This window comes from Ptychodera flava, unplaced genomic scaffold (assembly GCF_041260155.1).
Source record: "Ptychodera flava strain L36383 unplaced genomic scaffold, AS_Pfla_20210202 Scaffold_29__1_contigs__length_4469600_pilon, whole genome shotgun sequence".
NCBI classification, from domain to species: domain Eukaryota; kingdom Metazoa; phylum Hemichordata; class Enteropneusta; family Ptychoderidae; genus Ptychodera; species Ptychodera flava.
In genome coordinates this window covers 2,736,551-2,751,197 of record NW_027248351.1, presented here as the reverse complement: position 1 = coordinate 2,751,197, position 14,647 = coordinate 2,736,551, and the positions used below count along the sequence as shown (strand labels likewise).

The window sequence follows — 14,647 nt, the reverse complement described above, 5'->3', positions numbered from 1 at the left end:
ACTGAGACACCTACCTTACCTAGTACAGACCTACGACAGACCTACTAACATGCCTACATAAATTTGCAACACACCTACTAAGAATAACTAGACCTATAGTATACGTAGCACCTATTAGTGACCTATGATAGACCTATGTACGTGACCACAGTAACTACATTCTAAAAAGCACGGAAATGCACATTTGATCAAGTAACATTACAATTTATGAATTGAGAATTTTAGCAATCTTTAGTTCGAAAATTTTACAAGAAATTTATTTTTTTTATGTGCTTGTGCTTAGACTCCAGTTAATTTACATGCTTGTCTTGTTTCTGTGGAATAATATCGTCCCTTGAACTTGACCATGGTTAAATGATCCACAGACAAACATTGCTCAGAATTTTCTAAGATTATACCGGTGATCATGTCCACGAAATCAACGAATTTTCCAAAGCACTGGATTTTCCAGGCACTGGATCAAGTGGGCCAGAAATTCAAGCTATAAAAATATATGAAAAACATACATGCATATCAACACACACCCATCTTGGTGTTACTAGTCCGAAACAAACTTGAAAATGTTCAATCAAAAATGTTCCGGGTTCTCAAGATGTTCTCAGCCATTTTGACTTAGAATCATTTCGCTTCGCCTCCATGTTGTTCAGTTAGTTCGCGTATTGTTCTATTCCCACATCCAACTCATTGTACCTCCATGGCTTCGGGTAAGGATGTAGTTCAATATCAAACAGGTACCGTCATTCTCCGATTACGAACTTCCCGCCATGACCAAACATCAATGTTCTTATCGTCAAACCATCTCTCGTTTCAAATTCATGACTCCACTCACCCGAATCGTCGTCAGAATTACCGCAACTTGAAGTTGTTGAAGCATACGATGTTGGTCTTGAATCGATGTTAGCGTTATTTCCGGGTTGATCATTGCTGCACTGTCTTCGTCAACTTTGTTGTCAGTCGATTCATGGCGATCACATAGTCGAACCAGAGACTGAGAGTATATGTCATCCTCGATGTCTGGACTTGGTAAAACCATAACATGACTCACTGCTGCTACCACAAAAAATGTCAGCAAAGCGATGTCCAACCTCCATGCTATCGCTCAGATCGGCCAATTTTAACATTTGGGTCGAAAACTCGGTGCAATACGGAACCAAAACAAGCGCAAAGGTCACATAAATATTCACCAGCCTGCAGCCGACAAACTTTTATCATAAGAAAGGCCGGGAAATCCCCTAAGCAATGATCAATTGGGTGTACCCCTGTAGGCAGAATTCTTTATTCAAATAGGGTTTAAAGTTCAACCACGGCTTTTACGTTTGTTCGCCTGTGAGGGCGCCTCAATTTTCCTTTAGGTGCATGATAGGTCATGATAGGTCTATGTAGGTGTGCTTTACCTACACAAATCTATTTGTCACCTACAGTTGATCTACTACAGAAGTAGGTGTAAGATAGGTGTTATTAGGTACTAAGTAGATGCATAACAAGACTTATTCCTGAAGACCTACAAGTAAACTGACACCTATTTAACACCTCTTGAGATCTACCAAAAACTCCTAAGAACCTACAAAAATAGCGCTATATCTACTATAAATAGCGCTATCTTTTGGTAAGGGACATCATGTATGCTGCCAGTCAACAGCACAGTATTTTCTGTCAATTGGCATGCATTGTCAGCTCATAATAAACACAATTAAATCTATTTTCCAATATTAACAACAAGGCAATGAAATATGAAATTTGTCAGTGGTACAACATTCATGAAAAGATAATCGCTTCAAACAAACAAGATTGCCTTTTATCAGCATGAAACCAACATCAGGGATGTCAATTGAAGAATAATGGCTTGTGTCAGAGGTCATAACAGGACTGTTCTATTAGGTAATGGGGCCCACAGAATATCACAGAATCATCATTGTGACCCTAGCCTTGCGGTACGGTCACCAGAAGTTTGACTTCATTTTATTTCAAAAGTAATTTTGTCAACTGTAACAACTCACAATACTTTCCTATTTTTTCCTCGCATATTTGACTTTAAGTATGGTAGAGGCTTGTGCAAAGTATACATTGCATTTTCAAATATCCTCTAAGCGCAGAGGATTGGCACGTAAACAAACATAGTGTTATACTCTAAAAAGTACAGTAAATAACCCCCTCTAGATCTACAGAGCTACAGTATACCGGTATATTTACCAATCCATTGATGCTGTCCTATATGGTGTTTCCTTTCAAAACATATCTCAGTTATTTTTTTAAGGGGGGGGGAATATTGTGTCATATTTTACTGTTAAATTAATAATCTGTTACAGAAAACAATAGTTTTTATTTAAGAATTACAATTACTGTATTCTTAGGCCATGGTTCATGTTTAGGTGTGTTTATAAGATGCTACCTAGACGGCTACACTAATATCAATCCAACAGTGTATTTGAAGAACAGTCAAAGTTTTAAATTCATTTGATATTTTATTCTGTCTTAATTTGTTCTGTGAAAATATGGAATAGAGTTTATAATTGTGTTATGCAAGGAAATGTTATTTCAAAGATATTTGTATGAAATGTTACAGGTTGTGCAAGAGTACAGTTATCTTCAGACTTGGTCGTTTGTTACCGGGTGGTGCTAAGGGACCTGGTAAGTAACTGTGATGGATTATATGGCCTAGTAAATGATTTGTAAACACAGAGAATGCCCCTAAAAACACAGTGTGTGCCAAAAAATATAGCATGCCCCTGCAATACAGTAACTCTCCTAAACCACCATGTGCCTGCTTAAAGTGTGCACCCAGAGGTGAACATTTCTTAGTTATATGAAGTCACTCATATAAATTGAAATTAATTAACACTGCGTCATAAAGAATAATTTTAGTTCAAGTAAGCTTCAGTGAGTGAGTTTGGAGTGCGCCCTCTAGGGACGATTCTTTCAGAAAATCCCATGGTTTTTGAAGTGGAGGATTGCCAGTAATGTGTCATATTGACTGTGAGGGCGCCCTGTAGTTTCTTTGTACACAACAGTGTCAGATAAAGAAGCTAGTTCTGAAACATACATTTTGCTGAGAGGCAAGCATGTTTAGATGAAAGTATGAAACATTTAATGATTGGAAACAGGACTTTGAATGTGATATTTATTTTTGACACACTGAGAACCATAGAAGAGATGATAAAATAGTTTTCTCCAGGGTTTGCAGAATACATGTTCAGGATGGGTTTTTGTTCCCACTGGTTGTGTTTTATCTCAAAATGAATAACTTCTTATCTGACATGGAAAATTTATTTATAGAGAAAAAAGCCTTATCAATTTTTACGTTTTGCAATTTTTCTGGTATCTTCTTTGTGTTGCCCTGCACTGACAGTTACACCAAGGTTGATTTGAGAACTGTCTCATTTGATGTCCCACCACAGGAGGTATAGTTACATCTTAGTCTTTTATCAGTTCTTTTACAATCCATTGCTTTGGGGCAGGGATATTATATTGTGGGCAAGTAGAAATGCCACCTTGCAGAATTCTTTGCCCAATCTTTGGATGAGAATAATCTGGCGTTGTTAGGCTGCACTCCCACTCAGTTTTGCCTCATGCCTCAGAAAGACAGACTTTTCCACAAGCAAACTTTCAATAATTCTCTTTGAAAATCAATAATAAAAATTCAGGGGTTACCAAATCATTAACTAATGTGCCAATACTTTAGCAAAAACATTTAAATTGATAGTACAATGCAAATTTTGCCATTAGTGAAAAACATTATCCAATATTTACTGATATTTAAAATTCGAAATGGCCGCCACCCCTGTGTTATCTCTATATGTGGAAATAAGAATCCCGATTTTCACAAACTAAGCGGATGAAAACTTTATTAACTCTGTGAGGATCAAAAGGAGCCCCCACAAGTGGTAGACTTAATGAATATTTTAAAGGTTTGAGATCCATCTGTTACCTAAGTGCATTTTACATAAATTTTATGAAATATGACTGTTGTAATTCAATGTTCAGTACGGACTCACGGAAATCATCAAAATGATGCAAAAACACATGGTGTCGTTTCCAAAATTGTTGTCTGATTAGACCAGCCATTGGTTGTACACCCTAGTCATTAGTATTAATGTCACCGAGACGGTACACACAATGACACGCCGTGGCTTTCATTTGACACAATATAGCACAAACTATCATGAAATCATAACTACTAATTCAATTGCTTTGACCTTGAAAAATACAGCAAAAAAGTATAGCAACTGTGAATAATTTAGGATATTGCCAATAGTGTGCTTAACCCCTGCCTTATAATGTACGTAAATATTTTTCTTTCACCATGGTAAGAAGAGATCTTTAGTATCACAAGTGTGGGGATTGTTTTCTTTCAGATTCTGACCAAAGACAGTGTTACTGTATCTGTGGATGCTGTTGTCTACTACCGTGTCAACAATGCCACCATCTCAGTTGCCAATGTGGAGAATGCAAATCACTCCACTCGTCTCTTGGCGCAGACAACTCTGAGAAACGTGCTGGGAACCAAAAACCTAGCTGAGATCCTCCGCTGATAGAGAGAACATCAGCCACCAAATGCAGGTTTGTCGATGAATTGTATATCAACATCATGTCATCCAACCCATGGAGTGTCTTTTTGTTGCATTTTCTGTCAGAAATGATGCACACAGACAGTAGTTTTCTTATTGATGTAGTTTTCTTGTGATGTTGTTCCTTTATTGGAGACAAAATGGTAACCATAGTCAGCTACACAACATGAAATTCTTGAAGAGTTTTTCAAAATATATATTTATTTCAGTGTAGTTGACTACTTATGTACATACAGTGTACATTGTTCATCCTAAATGTCCATATCACGTCATACATGTCTATCAGTTAAAGCAAGAAATGGCAGATTTTCTGTTCTGTGTTTAGTGGTCTTTGGTCTTACAGACATTCACATACATTGCAGAAACCCAGTAAACAAGTTCCTTGTGTGAAAAAAATTCTAAGAGTTTGTTGAGCAGTCTGTAAGATATGAAGTATGACCTGAGTGTTAAACTTCTAAAATGACAGATTTTTGATGGAATGAACATTGATTGGATGATCAGCCAGCATTTAAATTGCTATTTTTATCCAATTGAATGTCAGAATTGGAAATTGTAAGTTTTATCCCATTGAATGTCAGAATTGGAAATTGCTAGTTTTACCCCATTGAATGTCAGAATTGGAAATTGCAAGTTTTATCCATTGAATGTCAAAATTGGAAATTGTTAGTTTTCGTCAGAATTGGAAATTGTTAGTTCTATCCCATTGAATGTCAGAATTGGAAATTGCTATTTTTGTCCCATTGAATGTCAGAATTGGAAATTGTTAGTTTTATCGAATTGAATGTCAGAATTGGAATTTGTTAGTTTTGTCCCATCGAGTGTCAGAATTGGAAATTGTTAGTTTTGTCCCATTGAATGTCAGAATTTGAAATTGTTAGTTTTGTCCCATTGAATGTCAGAATTTGAAATTGCTAGTTTTGTCCATTGAATGTCAGAATTGGAAATTGCTAGTTTTGTCCCATTGAATATCAGAATTGGAAATTGTTAGTTTTGACCCATGAATGTCAGAATTGGAAATTGTTAGTTTTGTCCCATTGAATGTCAAAATTGGAAATTGCTAGTTTTGTCCCATTGAATGTCAGAATTTGAAATTGCTAGTTTTGTCCCATTGAATGTCAGAATTGGAAATTGCTATTTTTGTCCCATTGAATGTCAGAATTGGAAATTGTTAGTTTTATCCAATTGAATGTCAGAATTGGAAATTGTTAGTTTTGTCCCATCGAATGTCAGAATATGAAATTGTTAGTTTTGTCCCATTGAATGTCAGAATTGGAAATTGTTAGTTTTGTCCCATTGTATGTCAAATTGGAAATTGCTAGTTTTGTCCCATTGAATGTCAGAATGGAAATTGTTAGTTTTGTCCCATTGAATGTCAAAATTGGAAATTGTTAGTTTTCGTCAGAATGGAAATTGTTAGTTCTATCCCATTGAATGTCAGAATTGGAAATTGCTATTTTTGTCCCATTGAATGTCAGAATTGGAAATTGTTAGTTTTATCCAATTGAATGTCAGAATTGGAAATTGTTAGTTTTGTCCCATCGAATGTCAGAATTGGAAATTGTTAGTTTTGTCCCATTGAATGTCAGAATTGGAAATTGTTAGTTTTGTCCCATTGAATGTCAAAATTGGAAATTGCTAGTTTTGTCCCATTCAATGTCAGAATTGGAAATTGTTAGTTTTGTCCCATTGAATGTCAGAATTGGAAATTGCTAGTTTTGTCCCATTGAATGTCAGAATTGGAAATTGTTAGTTTTGTCCCATTGAATGTCAAAATTGGAAATTGTTAGTTTTATCCCATTGAATGTCAGAATTGGAAATTGCTAGTTTTGTCCATTGAATGTCAGAATTGGAAATTGTTAGTTTTGTCCCATTGTATGTCAAAATTGGAAATTGCTAGTTTTGTCCCATTGAATGTCAGAATGGAAATTAGTTTTGTCCCATTGAATGTCAAATTGGAAATTGTTAGTTTTGTCCCATTGAATGTCAGAATTTGAAGTTGTTAGTTTTTGTCCCATTGAATGTCAAAATTGGAAATTGCTAGTTTTGTCCCATTGAATGTCAGAATTTGAAATTGCTAGTTTTGTCCAATTGAATAATTTGAAATTGCTTGTTTTGTCCATTTGAATGTCAGAATTTGAAACTGCTATTTTTATCACAACTGGAAGTTGTGATATAGAGGTGGTTTCAACTGGTATTTGATGTCTCCATTTCCGTAAACGACAAAAAGTCAAAAACTGCTGAACAGACTGCGTTGATATTTGATACCGATACATAGACTGGTTCCAAGGTTCCAATTCCGAAAAATGGAGCCAAACAGAGCGCCGGTTAGATAGTTTTGGGAAATTTCTAACCCCCCTTTTTATCTAATTGATTTTAGGGGTCTTTCATATATGTAGTTTTGGAATGTACACCAATCCTGCATTGTGGACTGTTTTATGAGTTGTTGAACAGAAATGAGGTTTTGATGAATGTTACAAATATGCAGGATGGCTGATTCAAAGTATAAGAGATTTCTATGGTCTTTTGGGCATCAAAAGCATTAAAAAAAAGCATATTTCATAGTTTAGATTCTCACTTTTGAGATGACCCTAGGCAATTGTTAAGTAAACATCCTTGAGTCAATATACAGACTTTGAAATTCCAGAGATTAAGTATCCACAACCTCACATGTTACAGTCTTTCACTACAATGGTATGGCCCAAACCCATTGTTATCAATGGAGAGTGTGGACCTGTCTACAGGAAATTGGGGTGAACAGGTTAGACCATGACGTTACATGTTGTAGGTTAGTTATCAAGGTAGCACCAGCATAGAGTCCTGAGCATCTGTCCATGTGTTCTCACAGCAAATTACAGGGAAAAAAATTATTTGAGAAGTTTCCCTCCTTTAAATAGAAGTATATTATAATTTAAACCTGTCATGGATGGATTGCTCTCAAATGATCTGAAACACAGTTATTGCCCATTAGCAACAAATCTATAGCACGATTTATGTAAAGTTCATGAACTTACACAAGGTATTAGACAAAAGATGACCATGACTTTGCTACTTTTCAACATTTATTTCAATCAGATTTCCCCAGCTTAGTGTATAATTTTGTAATCTTAATTACTGTCAACTTAGCTTTACTAACTTATTCATACCTCATTATTCTTACACTACTGTTATACCTTATAACCACAAAATTTCAAGAGATGCATATATGATTGTCACTTAACAAACAATTTACAAATATGTCTTCTGCTTTTTCTCCATATACATATACATGTCTCTTTTCTCATAAAAATGAGCTTAAAATCGCAATGTGAAAAATAGTCTTTCAGCTATATGTTGCTCATTGACTTCGTGTCTGTCTAATTCACAGTGAGTGTGGTTGTTGATAAATGCCGATAATACTAGGCGGTCATTATGTCCAAGCGCTATTGGCGGTATTTTTTAACATAATGACCATAGGTCATTATCACATCTGGAAGTTGTGATATAGGGTTAGCTTCAACCGGTGGTGGACAGTGTCCATTTTCCGTAAACGACAAAAAGTCAAAACCGCTGAACAGACTGCATTGATATTTGGTAGAGATATTCAGACTAATTCCAAGTTTCCGATTCTGAAAAATGGAGCCAAACGGAGCAGCGGTTAGATAGTTTTGGGAAATTTCTAACCCCCTTTAACTAATTGATTTTAGGGGTCTTTCATATATGTAGTTTTGGAATGTACACCAATTCTGCATTGTGGACTATTTAATGAGTTGTGGAACAGAAATGAGGTTTTGATGAATGTTACAAATATGCAGGATGGCTGATTCAAAGTATCAGAGATTTTCATGCGCTTTTGGTTATAAAATTGATAAAAAACAACATATTTAATGTTTTAGATTTCTCACATTTGTTATGACCCTTAACATTACAGACTTGATGACATAACTAGCTGCTGGACCTGTTTACTGGCGCATTGATTTAAAGACAAAGATCGTTTTATTTTGTAATAAGGACGTGTGATTTCGTAAAACATAGTCTATTAGCCTGGAAATGTGATTTTTGCGAATATTGCTTACCCCACTGACAAACAGTGTGGTTTGAAAATGGCTGGAATTCGCTACTTTGGGACTTTGTTTTCTGTGTGCATTTACTGACAAACTCCAAACCCGCAGCACCTACCCATTCAGTATTTCATGTACAGGTGTACCCAGAGATATTTGTGATCAAGTGCCATTGGCGCTATTTTTGTCCAATTGAAAGACAATTTTATTACTTCATCATACACCTTAGAGAACTCACTTGTATCACAATTAATTGAATATATCTCAACCTCCTGAAAAATTTTCAAAATGCTGACTGATGTCACATCAGGACATGCCTGTAGCTGTTTCATCTGCTTCGGTGTTGTCAATGGATGGTATGATTGCAGCATTTTTTGGTACCAGTTTGGAAAGTACTTGTGTTTTGTGCTTGTGAAAAGAATTATTCTTAAAATTGACAAATGCATGAAAATGATTGAGATGTGATGAGAGTCGCATCAAGGAAGCAGTGATTGTATTGAATTCATTTTGAAACCTAGCAAATGTCTCTAGATGCCACTCTGCTTTATAATGTTTCCGTGGTTGTAATTTTATTCATGTTCAAGACATTTTGGAGGTCATTTGTTGGTGTTGATGTTGTTTTGAATTCCTTCCAGAGCAACTTAAACTGTCTACCCTATCGATGAACACGGTTTATATCTTGCTGACTTTTGTCCAGACAGTTTGATAGGATGATATGCAGCAAAATTCAAACTTTATGGGCAGTTAAATTGTCACTTTTGGTTTTGAGTTGTCTGTTTATTAGTTTGTTGTAATGCACTTTGGAAAACGATTGGGTTTGCAGTCTGCCAGTGATTTTCAGTGCAAACAGAAAATAGAAAAGAAATTATGGCCCAGTGCAAGAAGAGCGTATCCCCTGTGGTAAAGCATAGGAGATATGCCCCTCTTGTATTGGGCCATTTATTTACTCACCGAGAAATATTTGTGAGACATTTAAATGAAAATACTATACCATATCCTGCATGACAAACACATTTTTTGTGGTGAATGTTTTGTGGAATTGATGTTGTCATAGGAACAGGATATTAGCATTATTCTGTATCGCTCAAAGCAGAATCCATGAATGGTCGGTCAATATGTTGTAGACAATACAATTATATTTGTTGTAGGTTGTGTTGTGAAGTTGATTACCCAGTGTCAGTGTTTCTGTTGTAGCTCACAGATAGTTTCCTTTTTTTGCACCTGTTTTCTGGATTGCAAGAAAAAATTACTTTTTCTACTAGTGGCATGGTTCGTGATTGTCAGATATTGTCTTCTATTTAGATTACTTTCCATGTTTACATCTGATTGTTAGACAAAGTCAATCACATTGCTTTGTCCTGTGTTATTTTCATTTTCATTTAGAGCATCTTGGATGAGGCCACCGATCCATGGGGCATCCTTGTTGAACGTGTTGAAATGTGAGTAAAAAATGTAAACACGACATTATCACAAAGCTAACCATTCCTTATCATGTCTAATTTGCCAACCGTCTTGACATTCTAGCATGGTCTTGATGAAGCGACAGATCCTTGGGGTATCCTTGTGGAACGTGTTGAAATGTGAGTAATCCTACAGGCTCATCATGGCAGGATCTCACAGTTCTCTATCATCTGTATTTGTGAATACTCATTCTCTTTCTTTCTTATCTCTTCGAAACTTTTCTTTTTCAAATAATCTACATTTTTTAGTAAGTTGAGTAGTCAGAAAAAAGTGCAAGTATGGAGATTTATGAGGGTGAATCTTCATGAAAGTAAAATTGTTTACGTAATATGACTTTGATTTAGGTATCAATTAAAGTACTGTTTCTGTAGGTAATCCTATCCATGCACTTTCTAACAAGCAATATAATTGAGTTAATCAAGACAGGAGACCATATGATGCAGCAGTTAGCAGTATTGTTCACCTTTGACCCAACGTTGACAGTCAATTAAAATACTCTGATGTCCTTGTGAAATAATTTTGTAATCAAAGAACATTTTCTTGGGCCTTGTTGTCATACCCTCATGTATAGATACTGTGGTTTCAATGATTTTGTTCTAGTTACATGATAGCTCTTTTATTTTATGATATTTATCTTATGTGTTTTTGCAATAAGTTATTAGCAAGATAGTATTGTTACATTTTATTATTTGAATAATCTTAAAATGCAGAAATAATGTTTAAGTATTTACAGTATAATAGTTCAAGATTGTTTGGTAAAATTTTACTGTAAGGTTTATTAACTGTGTAGTTTCAATAATGTATACATGTACATTAAAAGACTATGTTTTGGTAGTACAAATAAATCAAAGACTAAGGATAAAATCATGGTAAAAGAATTCAAATTTGAATAAAAAACTCGTTGCCAAAGATTCCACATGGGTAAACAAACCTAGTGATATTATTTAGTCATCAGACAGATATTGTCTGGTGTGATAATTTATTTTACTTTTGATTCAAATATAACAAGTCATAAGTGAGATATACACCAATCCTTTACTCTTCATAAATACCACGTGTTACATTTCATTGTCACAAGCAGTTCTTATTTGCTGTCAGCCAATACATTAATCATTTACTGGACAGTGTGTTTTCAGATAATGTTCACAAATAGAGAACGGTAAACCTTCTCACAGCTAGACTCTGGTTCAATCTTGTTTTCTTCAAAAGAGTAAGTAAGCAGGCAGTGTGAGAAAACTGAACAAGGATATTAACAAAGTTTGGAATTGCAAAGCAGTTTCCGAGTAATAGTTGAATGAAAACAAAATTTTACTTTCAATCAAAGATAATCAGTCAGGAGCAAAATGTAAACACATTCTATTAAAACTTTGAGTTATATGTATAAATGTATCACTGAAAGTAGTTCATGTATATAAGTTTCTATGCTTCCCTAGCCATTCCCAGATTTGAATAATCCATAAATCCCCAGCCATTTTTACTGGAAAATACAAAATGTGGGATCAAAGTTGTTTAGCAAGATGGAAACTCGTTGAAGGGAATGTTTCCTTACTCTGTTAAATGAAGAGAAAAGTCATGTCTTTTTGTTTCTGTTTAAACTTTACAGTAAGGCTGTACGTCTGCCAGTTCAGTTGCAACGTGCCATGGCGGCTGAGGCTGAAGCTTCAAGAGAAGCCAGAGTTAAGGTAAGCCTGTCTGGTTATATCAGAAAACATATATATAGTATTGACGAAAAGGGGTTGTATGGCAGAAGGGGTGTTATACAAATGCTGAAAAGTTTGTAATATACACAGGATTTTTCAGTTCTTGCAACATAAATCCTGGCATAGGAAGCTGTCTATCTGGTTTTCATCTATTCTTAGGACTTTGAGTGATTACTCTCAAGTTTAGCAAAGGACAGCAAGCAATATTGTTTAGTTTGTACATTTTGCAGTGTGGCAATTAGTACAGAATCTGTCTCTTTCAAAGCCATGGTGTAAATAGTTGCATTAATTCAAATCATGAGACACGTAGGTGTCATTTCCACATTAAAACCAGTCATATCTCAAACACATCTCAGTGAATTTCTATGAAATTTTGTAGTTCCATACAACGAAAATGACAAAAACATAAGATAAAATGATTTCCCTAACATTATTGTTTTACCAAGTATAGCTACAGTTTCCATCGAAATTGTTCATTGGCATAATCTGGCCTGTGTAGGTCTTATGCAATGCAGTGTCTCTGCATTTAATTTATGATTATGTCTAACACCATATTTGATTGGCTTACAACATCAAAAGCCATATTTAATTCGCTTGCAACTCTACAATCATCCAATCAATTTCATTCTAGGTGATTGCGGCTGAAGGAGAACAGAATGCATCACGTGCATTGAAGGAGGCTGCTGATGTGATCAACGAATCACCATCTGCGTTACAATTGCGTTATTTGCAAACCCTGAACGCAATCTCTGCTGAGAAGAACTCCACCATAATATTCCCATTGCCCATTGAACTCTTGCAGTAAGTGCTCTCTCTATTGCTCTCTCTCTGTTTCTTGCTGTATGAATTTCAAGTTTGCTTATTGCAGTGATGTCACTTAATTGGTCACACGATTAAGAATGTAAGGTGTAATTATTTAAATTTGTCACTCATTATTTTCAGGGGGATGATGAAGAAGTAATTGCTCTGTACAACACATCTATGGCTGCAGGGTCAAAGGTCGTAGGAGCAAAATGACGTTAATCAGATGTAATTTCATTGTCCACACTCTTCTTTATTATCTCTTCTTGAGATGAATAAATTCGTGAAATTTTGATAACACTGTTAAATATCCTGAAGACATCAACCCCTGTATGACAAGATGCACTTTTTAGGAACATTCAGTGAACAAACAACTATTTTATAATATCACAGAATTTTTAGGTTAGACATTGAGGCTTGTTATTTAGAAACTCGTAAAATTAGCATCTTGTCAAGGTATTTGTCATAAACAATTTGTATCTTACGAAAAATATAATATGAACAAAAGTGGACACAATGTATAGTGGTATGTTACAGAGTATTTTTAAATTTTCAAAATGATGATATTCATAAATTATTTCTATCTTTCAACCTTTCACTCACATGCTCCAATTAACTGGTACGAGTTTATTTAATTATAAAAGGGTGATAAAAAACAGAAATTACAAAGTTGTACCCTACCACCCCCATTTTTCAAATATAGTGGCCCAGTATCAACAGCAACAGGGCTGTACCAAATCATGACTGTGAAAGGTTGAAGGGTTGGTTGCAGCAAACACAACAATTAGCATATCAGGTTTGTTCAGTACAAATAATAGCTGCATGATTTTTAAGAGAAATTAACATGAGAAGATGCAACTTTTTAAAACCTGGCTTTCATATTTATAAATATCATTTCATGTGACAATTTACTCAAAATGTTGAACCATCTGTCAAGAATAAAATTTGAATGGTATTCACTATATGCAAATATATGCAAATTGCATCACCTGATATGTTGAATTGTTACAATGTTATAGTTTCACTTTTCATTTGAATGAGATTGTTACAATGTCATAAACTGTAACATCATTTTGAAACAATGTAACAATGTAACACATTACAAGAAAAACAATTTTATTGAGGCTTACTACATTTTTGCTGACCTTTGACAGGTTTTCATTTATTGGAGATGTTTACATAACTCTTTTAACTTGAGTTTTACAATATTTACTCTACTGATTATTTTTCCTGGACAAATATCTTCGTTTTTGACTTTTTGTTTATCTCAATAATGGATTACATCTGGGTTGTAGAAACAGTTTAATTATTATAGACAGAAATTTGAAAAGTCAATATATTTAAAAACCTAAATTTTGTAGTGTATGTGGTAGAGTAGTAATATTTCAAAGTAAATTACAAATCTTTGTACATTGTGTACGTTATTTTCTATCACCAGAAAACAATATACTATAGATGTTGAATAGTGTGAGTTTTGTCATTGAATTTATTCCATCAGAATAATTTGGCTGAATTACTCTCAAGGCTGTTTATTGTAAGATTTTCTACTTCAAAAAGACAACATGTACAACAGCTTACTACCTGACAGGTACACATAAATTTACTCTGGCATATCCAGACTTATTCATCCCCATCACTCTGGGCAGCTACACAGAAATCACCACATACATACCCACACATACCCCCTGACACGTAAACAAAACTCTTGCTTATAGGTGTGTCTTAGAAGACAGCATAGATTCCACTATAAGATCATTAGAATGTTACCCAATCCAAAACCCATACTTACACATACCGTTCCATACATAGATACTCACTCAGTCCTACAGTGGAGCATATACATACACAGACATTATGGAGATACGACTGTAAATGAATCCACTATTTTGTAGAACTTATTGCTGATATTTTAGGCTGATACTCATAAGTATATCGTTCTGAATTGAACTAAGTCATGGATTTGTATTACAGATGTATAAATCATTCCTACTCAATGTCTACACTTTGTAATCTTCAAAAAAACTGACAAAATAAAATTCAATAGAATCTATATGTGCGTCAGTAGTGTTATAGTTTCCCATGA

At 34.8% G+C, this 14,647-nt stretch overlaps 1 protein-coding gene across 1 annotated transcript; it reads left to right on the top strand.

Moving 5' to 3' along the window:
* The first annotated feature begins 1,881 nt into the window (after positions 1 to 1,881).
* Positions 1,882 to 13,708, top strand: LOC139127132 (stomatin-like). The gene is given in 9 exon segments (XM_070693052.1): positions 1,882 to 1,931; positions 2,564 to 2,631; positions 3,319 to 3,398; positions 4,353 to 4,523; positions 4,525 to 4,557; positions 9,986 to 10,041; positions 11,667 to 11,745; positions 12,395 to 12,564; positions 12,706 to 13,708. Coding segments are annotated over 9 exon segments (726 nt in total). The 3' UTR covers positions 12,725 to 13,708.
* Positions 13,709 to 14,647: the final 939 nt, after the last annotated feature.